We start from the raw sequence: 19,605 nt of genomic DNA on the forward strand, positions 1-19,605 counted from the left end.
TGGCACTCCCCATAAGCACAACTCTTTCTCATCTTTGTGCCTTTTCTTTTCTTTCACATTTGCTTGAAATATCACTGCATTTCCTTTGATTAACTCCCCCCCCCTTTTTTTTAAGATTTTTAATTATTTATTTTAGCAGGGGGAGTGAGAGGAGAGCATTGAGGGAGAAAGAATCTCAAGCAGACTCCATGCTGAGTGTGGAGCCTGAAGCGGGGCTCAATCTCATGACCCTGAGACCATGACCTGAGCTGAAACTAAGAGTCAGATGCTCAACTGACTGAGCCACCCAGGTACCCCATGATTAACTCCTTTTTAAGACTCAGTTTGGGTACTACCTCATATGCCTTCTCAGGTTTGCCTCTCACTCCCCAAATAAGATTGGATGCTCTAAAAATAACCTGTACATAACTCCATCAGTGTAATGAGCATCTTAGTTCATAATTAGGCCTTTGTGAATATCTCTTCCATTCTACCGAAGAACTCCTTGAATCCAAAGACTGGGTCATCACCATCCTTTCATTGCTACTGTCAAATTAAGTGCTTGTCACATGCAAATAAGATCCCTTCATTTTACAAACAGGAAGTTGAGACCCAGAGTTTATCAGTCCCTTAAATGATCAATTCATAATGAAAGTAGCTTGATTAAAAAAAAAAAAGTGAGTTGAGAGGGAATTTAATAGGGCAGAAGATAAATACACTATTGGTGTCATAAGAAACAATACTTTTTCCAAGTGATATATAATCAAATAAACAAATAATATCCATAGAATATTGATTAGGTGAGACCGTGAAGGGGCTTGATTTTTCCTAACCAAGTGGTTCCAGTTTCTAACATTCTGAAGCACTGTCATTACATAGCAGATATTTAAAAATTATTCTGATAAAGGGGTGCCTGGGTGGCATAGTCAGTTGCGTGTCCAATTCTTGGTTTTGACTCAGGTTACGATCTCAGAGTCCTGAGATCGGCCCAGTGTCAGGCTCTGTGCTCAGTGTGGAGACTGCCTGAGACTCTGTCTCCCTCTCCCCTAGCCCCTCCCCCTGCTCTCTCTTGTCTGCTCTCTCTCAAGTGAATGAATAACTCTTTAAAAAAAAATTTTCTGAAAAAAAGAAAAACTGACTCATTTTAAGTTATAGTATTTGTTGAATATTTCATTAGGAAATCATTGAATACTCTCTTATTACCCCAGAGTCTTATTAAAAATGAAATTCTCAGGGGCACCTGGGTGGCTCAGTGGGTTAAAGCCTTTGCCTTTGGCTCAGGTCATGATCCCAGAGTCCTGGGATCAAGCCCCACATCCGGCTCCCTGCTTAGCAGGGAGCCTGCTTCCCTTCCTCTCTCTCTGACTGCCCCTCTGCCCACTTGTGATCTCTGTCTATCAAATAAATAAATAAATAATCTTTAAAAAAAGAAAAAAATAAATAAAAAGAAATTCTCAGGCGCCTGGGTGGCTTGGTCATTAGGCATCTGCCTTCCGCTCATGTCATGATCCCAGGGTCCTGGGATCAAGCCCTGCATTGGGCTCCCTGCTCAGCAGGAAGCCTGCTTCTCCCTCCTCTGCTCCCCCTGCTTGTGTTCCCTTTCTCGATATGTTTCTGTCAAGTGAATAAATAAAATCTTAAAGAAAAAAAAAAAAGAATAAAATTCTTTCTATGGAGCACCTGGCTGGCTCAGTCTGTATGGCATGCAGTTCTTGATCTCAAGGTTGTGAGTTTAAGCCCTAAGTTGGGTGTAGAGATTACTTAAATTAATAAAACTTTAAAAATATTAATTTGTTCTCGGCCAATCTGTAAATACTTAATACTTCCAACTTTCTTACCTGTTTGTTACCCCTCTCTTCCTTCTGTGTCCCCCTAATTATTAATAAACTTTACCCCCTGAACTGTGTTGAGTGTGCTGGGCCAGTTTCTGTTCTATGTATTACAAGGAAGAAACTCCTATGTCTTGAGTTTTTTTCCTGATGGCCTGATGTACAATGTTAATGCAAAGTGTTAATGGAAACAATTATTTTAACAGGATGGCACCACCTATTTTGCTTAGAAATGTCCTAATTTCCTGCTTAGGTTATCTAGAGGTCAGATAGGGATTTCTTTCTGTACTCCCATTATACAGATTTGTATCACGCAAGCATTGTAAGACTTAGATCACAATCTGTTTAATTCCACTGGCTGATTCATCTTCCCAAGAAGATAAGTCCTTCCCCCTGCTGTTGTTATTTAGTTTCTCTTTTTATATAGGTATGACCCTAATAGGTCTTTACCCATAGATGCTTTTTAACTAACCTTCATTTTAAAGTTTGTCTGTTGCCCATTTTGAAGTTCACCTGGATTAGTCAGAAGTTCTTCTGCATTAGTTGGAATGCTATAGTGTTGTCACTGTTAACTCGGTCCTAGAAATTGGGCAAGCATCAGGCCCCAAAGTAAGCCATGTCTACTTGCTATATACTCTTACCATAGTGAATCTGCTTCAGTGTAGTTTGATAACTCTTTTTTTTTTTTCCCCCAAATTTAATTATGCCATGAGGCTGTTGAAAAACTGAATTTATTTGTTGAACCAAACTCAGCAGCAAGTGTTCTGGCATGTTTATTGAGCAGATTATTATACCTGACAAAAGGCAATTACATATACAATCAAATTTGGAAGTAGCTGGATAATTAAAGGTTAATAAATTGTCTAGCATACAAGAAGTGCCTTTAGATTCTGGAGAAGTAAACTAAATACATACCTTTTTAAATTGTTTGAATAAAGATTACAAAATCTTTATTTTTAAGATTTGAAAGAAAGAGATGAATGAGGATACAAGCCTCCTTAAATACAAATACTCACTGAGATAGTGTAATATTTTGTCTTAACTGGAGACTGCAGAGATTCTTATTTTCTATATTTCCATTCCTAAATACAGTAGTCTGGTATTACCATAGAAACTATCCTCCTTTTCCTCCTGTAGTGGTTGGGATTCAATGCTCTTGGTTTGTTTTATTTATCTAAATGGTTAGAGTTCCATTTTAAAGACGAGAATGATAAGATGACTCTAGGAACTGAAGTATCTGGTTTTAATTTTAGTTTAGCTTTGTTTTCTCAAAACAAATTATAACTTGCCATTGTAACTAATGGCGAATTGTGTCTCTCTGTCAAATAAGTAAAATCTTAAAAAAAAATAATGGCAAATTATGAATTCTATACATAACATGACTTACTAAAATTTTAGAATGAGGCATATGTGACTGATTTTGTTGAAGACTAAATTAATCCATCTGTTAGATTCTCCAAGCTTTCATTTGCCTTATTTTATTTTTTTTTTAAGATTTTATTTATTTATTTATCAGATAGAGATCACAAATAGGCAGAGAGGCAAGCAAGGGGGGGTGGAAAGCAGGCTCCCTGCTGAGCAGAGAGCCCGATGCGGGGCTCGATCCCAGGATCCTGGGATCATAACCTGAGCAGAAGGCAGAGGCTTTTAACCCACTGAGCCACCCAGGCGCCCCTCATTTGCCTCATTTTAAATCATAGCTGTGAGGACAAGGGGAGAGAAACATCCACTTAGATTCACAAACTTTTAAAAAGTGGTTATTCCCTCCCTCTTTCTCTTCTTATCAATTAAAGTGCATTTAAAAGAGTACACAGTGAAGCTCCAGCCTAGTCTAGCTCCCTTCATTCAAGCAATTACTATATCCTGGAGTATAGACACATTGGCATATAATTATTCTTCGCTGGCTAATCCATTTTTTTTTAAGATTTTATTTATTTATTTGACAGACAGAGATCACAAGTAGGCAGAGAGACAGGCAGAGAGAGAGGAGAAAGCAGGCTCCCCGCTGAGCAGAGCCCGATGTGGGGCTCGATCCCAGGACCCCGGGATCATGACCTGAGCCGAAGGCAGAGGCCCTAACCCACTGAGCCACCGAGGTGCCCCTGGCTAATCCATATTATCTTCCTTCATTGTTCTAGGTCTTACACAGTTAATTTATACAAGCAGATCTTATTTCTCCATTGCTTTGATAAAGCAAAATGACTTACAGAGAGAATCAAAAGTCTAGTGAACACCTCTCATCATGAGATTCACGGTTTGATTTTCTGAGTATTGGAAGTAAGAGCTTTATTGGTGAAGTAATTACATAAACCACTTGTTACATAAGTGTGGCAGATGATGTAATGAATCTGGGCAGAAAATTGAATGTATGACATGGGAATGTTTATTTAACATGTTTGATGGTGGCATCACTGGTTTACAAAAGGTAATCTCAGGAGCAGAACTGTGGTTGTGAAATATTTTTAGTGTATTCTATAGCACAGATTAATCAGTCAATAAATAGACTAGCTATCAGAATAATTATAAGGTGATACTAAAAATTCAGAGATATTCTTTTAAAGATTTTATTTATTTATTTGACAGAGATCTCAAGTAGCAGAGAGGCAGGCAGACAGAGAAGGGGAAGCAGGCTCACCGCTAAGCAGAGAGCCCAATGCAGGGTTTGATCTCGGGACCCTGAGATCATGACCTGAGCTGAAGGCAGGGGCTTAACCCACTGAGCCACCCAGGTGCCCCCAGAGATGTTTTTATTATTAATAGTTCACATTAAAGTAAATAACATAGCTAATTATTAGTATATAAGATGTGAGTTCAGATTAGACTTACAAAATTCTGTGTCACAAGGTAACATATACATTTCATCTTAACATATATTTACTTGGTGTCTAGTATATACCAGGTACTGGGCCAAATGTGAGGATACAAATGAAAGCAACACAAACTCCCAGTGTTGAGGCACTTACAATGTATATTAGGAGGAAGTAAAGGCACTTCAGCTGTTGGGATATTGGAAAGAGACTGGGCTGAAATAGCCATGAATCACCCAGACTAAAAAAGGAATTGTTATGTAATGCCTTAATGGGAGGACAGACACATCAATATGCTGTGAAAAATCCTGTGATAGAGATGTGGCAGGTGCTCTGAGGACATGAAAAGAATAGAAAACCCATCCCAAGCCCTGGGGGGCTTCTTGAGAGAGGCAGGATTTAAATTTTAAGAAATTTAAATTTTATGGAATAAATAAGAGTTACATGGATGATGAAGGAGGGGAAGGGGACTCCACACAGAGAAAAAGAAAATGAGCAATCTCCTGGGGATCATCGTGGTTTTTAAGAGAATTCCTTGTTTAGGAGCTTAAATTACAAGGCAGGAGAAGCTGCCAAAAGGATGAACTTGTTGGGGCCAAGGGTTGGCCACCCCAAGATGGACCACATTGGCATGAACATTTTTTTTTATTAAAAGCAATCAAAACCCAGCAGATAGAGGTAACACTCCTTACCTCCCCCTCAACTGTTTGCTTGTACCAGGAAGAGAACTAGTAATGGAGACTCTCTTTTACGTAAGAATCTTCTCTGCATAATAGGGCAACCTTTGTTTTCCAAACATCTCCTTGTACTTTCCTGATAATGGTCCTTCTTCCCTTTGTATCCTCAGACCCTACTGCTGTCTCTAGCTCATATAAGCTTCATGTTGCCTCATTGTCTGTGGAATTCCCATGTCTGTGTAGATTCTCCATAGGTAAGCTATTAAATTTAATTTTCTTCACTTAATCTGTCTCATTGCAATTTGATTCTTAGTCCAGTTAGAAAAATCTTGAAGGGCGGAGTAAACTCTTTCTCCCCAACAACCTCAATTAGGGGCAAGATTGCTTTGCATTTCATGGTAAAGAAGTTGATCTTTATCTTGAAGAAGTTGGGACGCCATTGACTGTTTTAAGTTAGTGAGTGGTGTGATCGCATTTGTATTTTAGCTGGATCTCTCTAGCAGCGGTGTGAAGACTGATGGATCCTGGGGTGTTAGAAGGCAGAGGCAAGGGAGGATAGGTGACACAAAAGGCCCTAGGGTAGAGGTTGTGATATCTGAACTAGGATTATAGTAGTAGTAGGGGTGGAAAGTATGAAGCAAGTGAATTCAAGAAATATTTAGGAGGTTAAATTGGCAAAATTTGGCATTAAGTTAGATGCCAGAGCTGTAAAAGAGAGGAGTCAAAACAGACTGAATAATAGGTTGCCTGGAATGGCTCAGTTTGTTGAACGTGCAACTCTTGATCTCAGTTCAGGTCTTGATCTCAGTTCAAGCCTTAGATTGGGCTCCATACTGGACATGGAGCCTGCTTAAAAACTAACAGACAAACAGGGCACCTGCCAATCTCAACCAAAACAGGCTGAATGCAGATTTCTAGTTTGGGTAATTAGGTAAATGCTGTTTTTCAATATGTAAGCCACATTTTTTAATCAGGAAGCTGAATTAGGTATTCTCATGACTGAAGAAAAACAAGCCAAGTACATTTGTAAAGGTACTCAAAATTATACTCAACTATTTGAGGTAAATGTACCTGAGGAAACTACCTGAAATTTTCTTTCCTGTTTTGGGTAATTAGAGAAATTTTGCTTTTCAGAAATAGAGGCTAGAAAAATCCTTGTTAATAATTTCATTAAAATCTTTCAGTATTTATAAAGAACTTTTAGGAAACTTTACTTAAATATTTATTGTTATTTGGGTTTAAATATATAATATAAATAATTTAAAACCCTGTTGCCAAAGAATTACTTTAAAACTCAACCATATAAAATGTTAATTTCTTATATTATTAAATGGAGAGTCAAAAGAGCCTTTTTTTTTTTTAAAGATTTTATTTATTTGACAGATATCACAAGTAGACAGAAAGGCAGGTGGCAGAACGGGGCGGGGGGCTGGTGGACAGGCTCCCCGCTGTGTCCGGAGCCCAAAGTGGGGCCTGATCCCAGTACCCTGAGATCATGACCTGAGCCAAAGGCAGAGGCTTAATCCACTGAGCCACTTACGCGCCCCGAAAGAGCCTCTTAATTAAAAGTTTATGTGGGACACCTGGGTGGCTCAGTGGGTTAAGCTTCTGCCTTCCGCTCAGTTCGTGATCTCAGGGTCCTGGGATTGAGCCCTGCATCAGGCTCCCTGTCTGTCAAATAAATAAATAAAATCTCAAAAAAAAAAAAAAGTTTATGTAACAAATTCTACTGCCAACTATATACTCAAGAAAAATAAAAACATATATCCACACAAAAACTTGTACTTGAATGTTCACAGCATTGTCATTCATAATAGCTGAAAAATGGAAATAATCCAAATGTACATTAAATGTGGAATGGATGAACAAATGTGTCATATACATATAATAGAATATTATTTGGCCATAAAAAGGAGTGAAGTACTGACACATGCTACAACATGGACGACCCTTGAAAACATCATGCTAATTGACAGAAACTTGTTATAAAAGACCACAGGTTATATGACTCCTGTTGGTAGAGTGACTGCTGGTGGTATGGGGTGATAAAAATGTTCTAAAGTTGTTTAAGATGGTTGCACAACACCGTGAATATACTCAAAACCATTGATTTGTACACTTGAAATGGATGAATAGTATGTGAAATGCATCTCAAAACCTGTCCTAAAAATTTTTATAAAACTAACAGAACAAGACATAGCAGTTTAATTATATTAAAGTTATAAAAGCAAAAATAGAGAACAGTTGTAATAGCTTTCAAAAATAGGAAGACTGTATAAGTAAGGTAAACTGTCATATGTGATAGCTGTAAGCTGATAAATCAAAAATTAGAAAAGTAAGTGTATTTAGAGACACTGAACTAAACAGAAGGAGTTAATGTGATTGCTTCAAAGAATGGGAAGGGTGGGGCAGGGGACTGTTGGTTTTTATGATAGGCTCTATATGATTGTTAACCATGTATTACTTGGTAAAATTAATTTTAATAAAGAAATTAACCCCATAAATTATATGTATGTATGTATTTGTATGCCATTTTAGCCACAATAGTGACCAAAAATTAAAGATAAAGCAAATGTGAGTGTGTATAAATCTGATTATGTAAATTCCATTTTTTAAAAAGATTTTATTTATTTATTTGACAGACAGAGATCACAAGTAGGCACAGAGGCAGGCAGAGAGAGGGGGGAAGCAGGCTCTCTGCTGAGCAGAGAGCCTGATGAGGGGCTCGATCCCAGGACCCTGGGATCATGACCTGAGCTGAAGGCAGAGGCTTCAACCCACTGAGCCAAACAGGCACCCCCTGTAAATTCCAATTTTTGCCTCTTTTTCCAAATTCCGAACTTATCTAATCTAGAAGTACTATATAGCTTACCATCAAAAATACCTTGAGAACATTCTACTTCTGCTGTGTGCAGTTCACCCTAGTGAAGTGACCTAAAGAGATCGATGCCTTTAAACAGTCTCTAGAGAGTGCTCTACCCAGAGTTTGTTCCTGGTTCTGTGTAGGTGGGAGTGGAAAGGCTGGCTGAAAACAGGTGTGGCAAATGGGACATTTGAAGAGGGTAGGCGTGGGTTAGGGGTCAGTTGTATCAGAGAGCTTGAGGCAGCTCGAGGGCAATTAACACCTGAGGGCAAAAAGTGAGGTGAGTGGAGGCACAGTACTGTTTCTTTACAGTTTTTGGCTAGGCCCTTTCTGGCTGCTACTTAAACTTCTCTTCTGTGCTTCATGTGGAGTTTTTCATATGTGGTGTTTTGAGATAGTTGGAAAGGTAGTAAAGCCAAGAGCTTTAAAAATCATACCGAGCTCGTCATTTGATTTCAACATCTACTAGGAAAAGGACTTGTATTTTCTCCCATTCGGACTAATTTAGTAAGACCCATTTTTCTTGAATCTCTAGTGCCTAATTGCTCATATTTCTTCGTTAAAACTGTATTATGGTTTAGGATTTTCGTTGCTGTTTAAATCTCTGATGCCCTCTAGGAACCCTTTCATAGGCTTTGTGTTTTGGAGGGAGAGGAAAAATGATCTGCTTTACTTTTGGAATCTGCAAAGGAACTCTGAAGTCCCAGGTGGATTTGGTGTTTGGAAAAGGGAATTTGGGGGACTAAGGTTGACCCTGAGCCCCCAGGTCACTGTTCACATTTACAAAAGCAAACCTGGTATCCCCAATTGCTTTTCTCTTGAGGTTGGCTTAGCTTTATTTATCTTCTGTCTTGGGTCACTGCCCCTGAGGTGCTTCAAAAGCAAAACCCAAAAGACTCAAAACAAAGAAAGCTAAACCAGATTCAAGGAAAAAATGACCTGGCACTCTGGGTTCACTTTTACAAAGGCAAAAAGTCACTTCAAGAGTTCCATAGAATGGTTTTAAGTCAGCCTAGATTCATTGTGTCAATTGCACAAAGTGATCTCAACAGGTCCGAGACCCCAAAGTTTCTTGGGTGGAGACTAGGAGTGAGACTTAGGATGAGAAACTGTCAGCAAGCCAGATGCGTAGACACAAACGAATTCTTCAGTGATTCTGAAGCGATTCAACTATTTTGAGCATATAAATGGGACCACCCATGCAACCATATCTTTCCTTAAGCTAAATCTTTTTGTTTGCTGGACACACACACACACACACACACACACACGGAATGCTGAGGAAGTGAAACTTACAACTCACTTACAGATATTGGCATAAGTCTACTTTATGTTATCAGATTAATTATAAAAGGTTTTTTTGAATCCTTGGTGAAAAAAGAAGTTAGGATACTAATTTTAGATAATCTTATAAATCGTGATGAGATAGAACTGAGGCTTCTTATTTTGCTCTTCATTTTTGTATGATCCATACTTTGCTTACTTCCCAAAAGGATTTAAGGTAGAATTATTTTACTTGACTATTGGAACAAACTCTTTTATAGACCTTAATACCAATTTTCATTATAATATGCCTGACTTTATCCTTTAATAAGTAATTGTAAAATTGCTTTTGAATAATCTAGGGAACTTTTTTTTTTGTTCTTGTTTGAGATCTACATCTTTGAATATCAGGTATATATGTTAATAAGTTCACCTGTTGAGACTCTGTCTTACTATTTATTTACAAGACTGAGAGAGATTTTGTGTAATTAATAGCAAATGTATTATATGTGTACTGCCATCTGAAAGGGAGCAAAGCTCAAGGAAGAGAAGTGAGGTTTTCCATAACTTGGGTTTTAATAGTAAAGATATAGTGCATCCTGTGAAACCTGACTAAATGTGAGAAATAGACCCCAAGGCTATAACTGTGTGCAAGTGAAGGTGAGTTTTTTTCTGGCACTACTCCAGTTTCCTCCTCCCTTTCTATCACACTCTGGCTCCAGAACAGGCATGTTCTTTTTCAGCTATTCCAAAGATCAGGAATCATGCTTTTTGGTCAAAGCAGGCATGGGTAGCAGCCTATATAATGGGCTCATTGCATCACTGTGGCCTGGCATAAGGTTATATAGGACCCAAGAATAATGTCCTAGTTTTGCGTTACATCTTTTACTTCAGTAGAACTGTACTTTAACTCACTACCACCACTCTGCGCCCGTGGCTGTTTCTGAATTTTATGCCCCCTGTCAGTTTCCTTACTCCTCCATTCAGCATCTCCTATCTTCCAGTTGCCCCTTTACCCCATAAGCGCTTCTCATCTTCTCCAGTGCAGCCCCTTCTCCTCGCAGGATTCCTTCTCCCGCCGTCCCTCCATCCTTCACTCCCTCGCTCCATCTACCCTTCAGTTATCCTTCAAGCAATAAGAAATAAAGCTTCTGTTGATAATCCCCCCTACCGCAAAAGAACTGTAGTTTAAAATGTGAAAAAATGGGATTACATCAAACTGAAAAGCTTTTTTTTTTTGAGGAAAGCTTTTGAATTTTTTGAGGAACCTCCACACTGCTGTCCATGGTGGCTGTACCAATTTGCATTCCTACAAGCAGCGCACAAGGTTTCCTTTTCTCCACATCCTTGCCAAGACTTTTTATTTCTTTGTCTTTTTGAGAACAGCCATTCTCATAGGTGTGAGGTGATATCTTATTGTAATTCTGATTTGCGTTTTCCTGACAATTAGTGAAGTTTAGCATTTTTTCATGTGCCTGTTGGCTGCCTATGTATCTTCTTTGGAAGAATGTCTATTCAAGTCTTTTGCCCATTTTTTAACTAGATTGTTTAGGGGGTGTCTGATATTCAATTGTGTAAGTTTTTCATATATTCTGGATATTAATCCTTTATCAAATCTATGATTTGCAAGTATCTTCACCCATTAGGTAGGTTGCCTTTTTGTTTTGTTGATGGTGTCCTTTGCTTTGCAAAAGCTTTTCAGTTTGAGGGGTGCCTGGGTGGCTCAGTCTGCATTCAGCTCAGGTCATGATCCCAGGGCCCTGGGATCAAGCTCCACATCAGGCTTTCTGCTAGGCAGGAAGCCTGCTTCTCCCTCTCTGGCTCCCCCTGCTTATGTTCCCTCTCTCACTGTCTCTGTCAAATAAATAAATAAAATCTTTTTTAAAAAGTGGGGGGGCACCTGGGTTGCTCAGTGGGTTAAGCCGCTGCCTTTGGCTCGGGTCGTGGTCTCGGGGTCCTGGGATCGAGTCCCGCATCGGGCTCTCTGCTCAGCAGGGAGCCTGCCTCCCTCTCTCTCTCTCGCCTGCCTCTCCATCTACTTGTGATTTCTGTCAAATAAATAAATAAAATCTTAAAAAAGAAAACCCATAGGATATTGTATGGCGATAATACTTTAATTTAAAAAAGTGGAACGACGGGGCACCTGGGTGGCTCAGTGGTTTGGGCTGCTGCCTTTGGCTCGGGTCATGATCTCAGGGTCCTGGGATCGAGCCCCGCATCGGGCTCCCTGCTCCGCAGGAAGCCTGCTTCCCTCTCTCTCTCTCTCTCTCTCTGCCTGCCTCTCTGCCTACTTGTGATCTCCGTCTTTCAAATAAATAAATAAAATCTTTAAAAAAAAATAAAAAATAAAAAAAAATAAAAAAGTGGAACGAGGGGCGCCTGGGTGGCTCAGTGGGTTAAAGCCTCTACCTTGGGCTCAGGTCATGATCCCAGGGTCCTGGGATGGAGTCCCACATCGGGCTCTCTGCTCAGGAGGGAGCCTGCTTCCTCTTCTCTCTCTCTCTGCCTGCCTCTCTGCCTACTTGTGATCTCTGCCTGTCAAATAAATAAATAAAATCTTTAAAAAATAAAAAAATAAAAACTAAAAATAAAAAAGTGGAACGAAGGGGCACCTGGGTGGCTCAGTTGGTTGGAGGACTGCCTTCGGCTCAGGTCATGATCCCAGAGTCCTGGAATCAAGTCCTACATTGGGCTCCCAGCTCCACGGGGAATTTGCTTCTCCCTCTGACCACCTCCGGGTTCATGCACTCTCTCAACTGTCTCTCTCTCAAATAAATAAATAAAATTTTAAAAATAAATAAAAATTAAAAAGTGGAACAGGACCTTATAATAATTACGGATGAGGGACACTGATAGACCATTCAGAAATATTAAAGATCATTTAATTCTTACTAACATTAGATGCAAATCTTTATCATGATGGAATCTATTTTCTTTATCAGTGCCCCAGAGAAGGAGCCTGAGAGGAAGTCAGTTGACTGCATTCACTTTCCCTAGTTTGCCCACAGGCCACATTGGCCTTTTTCAGAGAGCTGTGAGCTCAAGCCAAAAGAAGTCTGTAGGGTGCTCTTTTTCTTTTATCTTTTTTTTTTTTTTTTTGAGATTTTATTTATTTATTTGACAGAGATCACAAGTAGGCAGAGAGGCAGGCTGAGAGAGAGGGGGAAGCAGGCTTCCTGCTGAGCAAAGAGCCCAATGTGGGGTTCGATCCTAAGACCCTGGGATCATGACCTGAGCGGAAGGCAGAGGCTTGAGGCCTGAGCCACCCAGGCGCCCCGAGTGCTCATTTTTTAATACTCTGAAGAGCCTAGGGAAAAGCCCCTGGTAAACTTGGGATGGTTTTCATCAATCAGTAAGTTATTTCTTGAATGTCTACTGAGTGATTACACTCTGTTGGACACACTTTATGCGTTTGCCTGCCTAGCTTTATGAAGTTTGTTTCTATTTACTTACCAAATGCAGTATTATGCATTTGAAAAATTGTACACACATGGAAATGAGAAATCAGAATAGGAGAGCAGTATGCTTCCTGGCCCATTATTTCCTCTGCACCTGTATCCATGCATCCTTTGGGGCACAGACAACAGAAATGGTTTTCGCGTTTACAGCCACTGGGTTCGTGGGCTGAGAATAATGGGCAAGCAGTCAGTGGCTCCTATAGAAATCAGCAACTTCTGTCTTTTTTTTTTTTAAGATTTTATTTATTTATTTGACAGACAGAGATCACAAGTAGGCAGGGAGAGAGCAGGAAGCAGGTTCCCTGCTGAGCAGAGAGCCCGATGCAGGGCTCGATGCAGGGCTCGATCCCAGGACGCTGGGATCATGACCTGAACCGAAGGCAGAGGCTTTAGCCCACTGAGCCACCGAGCGCCCGTAGCTTCTGTCTTAATATTAAATTGATTGTAGCAGGCTGCCCGGGTGGCTCAGTCAGTTAAGTGTCTGCCTTCCACTCAGGTCATGATCTCAGGGTCCTGGGATTGAGCCCCATCAGGCTCCCTGCTCAGCAGGGAGCTTGCTTGTCTTTTCCTCTGCTCCTCCTTCCTGCTTGTGGTCTCTCTCTCTCAAATAAATAAATAAAATCTTTAAAAATAAATAAAATAAATTGATTGTTATCTTCCCTGTATGTTAACTAACTGGAACTTAAATTAAAACTTGAATCGGAAAAAACTTGAATTTAAAAAATAAATTTATCGTAGCATCCTCATGTATTACTGTAGTTTAGAGTACTAGGGTTGTGTAAATAGTTTTTTTTTCCTTTATACTTTCTTCAGGTCAACATCAAAACATTACTTGTTTCCATGTTAACTGTCGCTTCCCCACTTTCCCCGCTTAAAATGTAAATTCTTGAAGCATAGGATTATTGTCTCATTCAGTACTATATCTCTGGCCTGGCACAGTAGCCAGCACGCTATAGGTGGGCAGTCAAAGTTTGTTGAAGGAATAAATGAATCTTACCTAGATTGTTGGCTTTTTTTCTACATTGGCAATGAGTTCCTTAACCATGAATGTGCAGCCCTAGATATCTACAAGTTAATAATGCACAATGTATATTTCTATAAAATTAGTGTAAATTTAAAAGCATGTAGATTAGACTTGTCTGCATGTAGGCAGGTAGGTTAAATTTTATGGTTCCTGTAATTTCTAGTGATAAGAGATTTGCATATGAGTATCTGACCACATGTGAAAATTATAAGCATAATATTTCTTTATCTAAGCGTCTGTTTTGTACTGTTTGGCAGAGGAACCAGTTCTGTATTCACTGTTGGAGTTGGTGTAGGTTTTAAATTCATTAAATGGACTCCTCCTTTCCCACCTGAGGGTAGATCAGCCCAAGAGGAAAAAGAGACTTATTTTAAGGCCTCTTCCTCTTCCAAATCCCAAAGGTCATGTTGCTAATGCCTTTTAGAAAGAAAGGGAGATTACAGCCAGCGTATTAAGTGGTTACTTTCTGCTGACTGTGCGCATGCCCACTGTAAAACACACCTAAAAGAAGAATCCTTCAAAATGAGGCTTTTGTTAACAACTGTGTGAGGAGCATTTATTACTGAAATTTATTTTAATATATAAATATATAAACCTTATCTTTATCTCTAGAGTTAATACTTGGCCATTGTGGAATATTAGGTAAATGAAGAATTCAGTAACAGTTACCCATAACCCCACCACACAAATAACAACGTTACATTCTTAACATTCTCGAAAATGTTTTTCCATTCTTTTTTGATGGGTGTTTATGTAATTTTAGTAGGGACGTTTATCACAAGCATCTTACCAAGATACTTAAAATTTTGTGTAAATATCGATTCTAATAACTACATAATATTCATCTTACAGATAGATATACCTCACCACTTAACCATTCTCTCAGTACTGAGATTTGGGCTGCTTTCAGGTTTTATTTTCCCCCTCAAACTAATCGTTTTTTGATAACACAGCATTTTTGAGGTTAAGATCATTATTCTCTACCTTTATATTATTGTTTCCTGAGGTTTGAGTCCTAGAACTAGGATTACTGAGTCAAAGGGAATGGCTGTTTTATAGGGTTCTTAAACATGTATTATAAAATCACATTCTGGAGATATTATGCCAAAATTCATTTTCACGGTCAGTGTGTGTGAAAGTTGCTTGTTGCTAAGTAACAGTCAAGAATTACACAGAAGTTTAAATAAATAAATTTAAACTTTAACTTTTCTTTTTCAGGCAGTATATTCTTTTAGCTTTGTTTCAGTTTAGCTTCTGTACCAATATCTTAACTTTTGATACAGCCTAGAATATTGTCCAAAAGAAAATAGAGTGGCTTTTAATATTAGTAGTTACTGTTTTCATTATGGAATTTTCACCCTTTGATGAGAACATCTCTACTAAGTTGTATATTGGAAGGGAAAAGAGTCAGACAAGTCCATTACCTTCCTAAAGAAGTAGTTTTTTGTAACCTCTTTTTAGGTTTTAATTACCCCCAGAAGTTTTATCCCTCCCAGAGTCCCTGGGTTGGCTCACATATCCTAGGAGTAAATACAAATGCTTCCTTCAGTTGAAAGCAAAACTAGAACACCCCTTACTTATAATGTGAATTAAAACAAGAAGAAAGAAAAGAAAGGGAAACAAAAAAAAAACAAGAAGAAAGAATAATATAAAAACTGAAGGAAGGTAGTAAGTAAAGTATTTAGCTTTCTGAAACAATTCAAACGGGGATAGGAAGTTGGTTTTAAATGGCTTAAAGGAGATTAGGGTTTTAAAGTTGGATAAGGAGTTTGGTGCTTTGGTTTAGGCACAGCATTGCTTTTAAAAGATTACTTCCATATTTGACAACAATTCTAACTAGAGATTATAGAGCAAATAGTCAATTTTAAAACACTACGGAATACAAGAGGGCTTCTTTTTGTTGTTGTTTGTTTATACAGAATGATTGCCTAGAGTTAACAGGCTGAGTCCTGAAGCCCTCATTTCATAATACTGCTGAGGATCTATCACCAGGGGGGATCCAGCAGAGGTTGTTTAATGCACTTAATTGAGATTATCTGAGCTTTTGGTTTAAATTACTTTGGGAAAAGTCTAGGTACAAACGGCTTCTTTGAAAGGTAAACATACTTAACCTCTAAGAAAAAAGGTTCAATTTAAGTTCCTTGAAATTTTTCAAACAGGTAATAGCACCAGCCCTTATTAATTAAATTGGAGTATGGGCTGCATATTGTGTAAAGATGAGATCTCTATACATCAGGTACAAGTGTTACTATAATTCTATTAATAGTGTTTTCATTATTTTATAATTGTTTGAGAATGTAGTCAGGTATTGTATTAGAAAAGCAACCCCTGACAATTTTAGCTATTTCGAAAGTATAAAGATACATGTGCTGTTTTGGTTATAAAGTATAATTAGTGATGAAATTTTAAAAATGAATTCCTTATTCTGTTCAATCTAAGAAGCAGGTCATATTAAAGTGGATCAAGAGTGGCCTATACTGCATGTATTAGCTATGGGTAAATAGTCAAAAGTTTAACATTTTCCCTATCTTTCTCAGCTCCTTGACCTGTTTATGGTTTGGGATTGGTCTACTTATCTAGCTGATTACGGACAGCCAGCTTCTAAGTACCTTCGGGTGAATCCAAACACAGCTCTGACTCTTTTGGAGAAGTGAGTATATTCTGAAGACTTTTTTGCATAACATTATAGCATTTGGTGATTTAGCGATGATTGAACAACTAGAGATTTTCAACAAAAGAGAAATGTCTAAGTGGAGCTTAAAAGCTCAGTCCATTTTAATAACCAAAACATAAGCCTCTTTCTTTGCTGATTGTAATGTTGGTGTTGTTTTATGGGATTGCTGTTTATGTTGATGTGAAACAAAATTTTGGTGCATCTCGTCCAGTTAAAAATAATAGAAGTTTAGGTGTTACTTTTCCCTTTCATTATATGGCAGATTTTCTTTTCACTTAATGATATTTCATTTTACATATCACTGCTAAATTTTCTATTTTTGAATTAAAAATGTATATTATTTTCCTATACTTCAAAATATCTGTGATATATTTGATTTCAAAGGACAAAAGAAACTGTTTAAAATAAATGTAAACTTATTTTACCATGCCATGAAACACTGCTGAGACCCACCCCCCCCCAAAAAAACAACAAAAAACCCTGCTTTAAATTTTCTAATGTTAATTTTTCTTTCACCTTGTCTTGCTATGAATGTGATTTGCAGAGTCCACAGAGGGTATGTATTTTAGCATACATTGGTGGAACAACAGTATTAGAAAACTTAACATACTTTAGATTTACATACTAATGCAAAAACCCCACTTCATATAGAATGTAAAATAAAGCTGCTAATTTTTGTGTAGTTGCTCTGAACTTTTATTAGTACCTATTTTCTTTGAAGTATATTTTTCAAGCATAAGGATTAGTGTGATAATTCAGAGCATGCCAAGATATTTTACTTGTGATAGCATAGCGTTTAATTTCTCTTTACCAAGCCTCTTCATTCATATATATTCCTAGGATGAAGGATACTAGCAAAAAGAACAATATATTTGCTCAGTTCAGGAAGAATGATCGAGACAAACAGAAGTTGATAGAGACAGTCGTGAAACAGCTAAGAAGTTTGGTGAATGGTATGTCCCAGCACACATAGACTTGGACTGCACTCAGTGAGATCAAATCTGTGATTCAACATTGTTTTCTAACAAGAGTCATGATATGGTAATTTGTTTGCAGAATTTAAAAATGCAGTAGGAAAAAGACATTGATGAGAAATTAAAAAAGAAACAATAAAAATATCATTTGTATGGATTTTTAAATAATTGGTTACTATTTTATATAGGGAAAATGTGGCGTTAATTTTTTCACTTTTAGGGAAAAAAGGCAAAACGTAATACATAAATCAGGTCAAAAATTGTACATGAAACTGGTTGTAAATACATTAGAAAAATCTTATATGCCTCTACATATTAAGTATTTTTTTTCTATTCAGACTTGAATGACTTTTCTGGGTTTTTTCATCAGTATCCAGTTTTGAAATGTAATCATGTCTGACATGGGAGTACTTTACTGTCATTTTGTAACTTGTTAATTTTTATTTTCATCTCAATATGATTTAAGTGGACTAAATTTTCCAATTCTGCACACTCCGAGGGAAAAATATACAAATCTTTAAAGGTCCCTGAAATCAACCTTGATTTAACTCAGTAAGAATGTGAATTATTTGTTCTGTTTGGGTGGTTTAATTTAATGGTTTTGAATATGAAGAAAAGGTGTTTGGATTTTCTAAAGCTGCAATGTTGTTTCTGTTTAGCAGGGTTAATATTTCTAACTATATTGTTTGTAGTTGACCTCATTTTAGGATTTATTTGGTTTGGTTTGGTTCAAGTTAAAAGAGGACAGGAAGGGATTGGAGTAAACCACTTCAGGTGCTGCTTGTGCTGAAGTAGATACGTTCCTACACACAGACGTTACCACAGGGGTCAGGTTACTTTCTTCAAATAGCAGCTCTCAGTACCTATCCTCAGTATGGAAACAGGCCAAACCAAATGAACTCTGGAAAATCTAAAATGAATGTACATTTTCTTCTGTGTAAATTACTGTGGTCCAAATAGTGTTATCAACCTGATCCTAAGTTTCTTTTCATTGTATTTATGCTGAATATTCCTTTTTGCATTTTCAGGATTTATGCCTGTAAGAAACTTACACTTGACTCTGTGATATAAGTGTAAAGAATTACATGTACATTTCTTGATTTTGTGATGAAATATTAAAAAGGTTGAGCAGGTTGTTGAAATTGCATTGCTGTTGCATCTGTTCAGAGCTTCCTGATTGGAAACAACTGCTTCCTTCGGAAAAACTGTTACTCCCTAGTTACTAGAATGGGGAATGTCACCAAAACTAAGATAATAAGCTTTTATTCTCTTGACCATCTCAATCCTAAAGTACTTCACATTTTAAAAAATACTTCATGGAGAACATGGTAATTCTTCAGGCACAACAACAACAACAACAAAACCCCCCAAAACCTGGAAGTTAAAAGAGGAGCGGTGAACAGCTAACTCTTTCTTGAAAACTGGAATGTGGCTGTGGGTCGCGCGCCTTAACGCCTTAACATAGCCCTGCAGGGCATTCGGGATGCCGCCCTGGCTTTGGTTGAGGCATCCCCCGATCCGGACAGACGCCGCCTTTGTACTGCTTGAAGTAGACCACTGTGGGTTCGTAGCTGTGATGCGTGAAATTCACTATCTTCTGTAATACATATAACACCCTTGCCACTGCCTGCCAACCCCTGGGTTGCACTGTAGGGACAGGGACGCAAAAGCCCAGGGGGCCAGACACAAAACACTGGAGAAGCAACCCAGGTAGACCGACTGGGGTGGGGTACAGTGGCCTCCACAGTGGGAAGGAACGGTGAATTCAGCCCTAAGAGACCCGAAAGGCATCCCGAGATATCTGCTTCTGCTGGGATTAGGATGTCTCAGTGAAGCTTCGGGCATCAATGACGCTACCATCTTTTGCAGGCGTCCTAAAGTGGTAGATGAGAAACCGGATCGGTATGGGATGTCGGGGAGTCTCGACCCCGGGTGTCCCCTTTGGTGCCCGCAATGCTAGGCAGACATCCAAGACCTCAATTTCCCTGGAAACTGAAACAGAGCAAAGGGGATAAACCCCAGCCCTTCATAGCTGGAGTGCCGAGAGGGGAAGGGCA

The 19,605-nt window shown here is 38.5% G+C and overlaps 1 protein-coding gene across 6 annotated transcripts in view; it reads left to right on the forward strand.

The window, feature by feature from the left end:
- The window catches only part of EXOC6 (exocyst complex component 6), a gene marked incomplete at its 5' end in the record, with an annotated part of 248,619 nt that extends 229,929 nt beyond the window's left edge, over positions 1-18,690 (forward strand). For 3 of the 6 annotated variants that reach the window (XR_014309260.1, XR_014309261.1, XR_014309262.1), the window contains 3 exons: positions 5,463-5,546; positions 16,438-16,550; positions 17,415-18,690. Coding sequence is in view for 3 of the 6 variants with exons in the window: in XM_082721939.1 (XP_082578065.1) it covers positions 16,438-16,550; positions 17,415-17,547 (246 nt within the window). The remainder of the gene's footprint in view (positions 1-5,462; positions 5,547-16,437; positions 16,551-17,414) is intronic. The other 3 variants (XM_082721939.1, XM_082721938.1, XM_082721937.1) reach the window with 1 other exon arrangement.
- Positions 18,691-19,605: the final 915 nt, after the last annotated feature.

Source organism: Mustela nivalis (genome assembly GCF_964662115.1).
Source record: "Mustela nivalis genome assembly, chromosome: 2".
NCBI lineage: Eukaryota > Metazoa > Chordata > Mammalia > Carnivora > Mustelidae > Mustela > Mustela nivalis.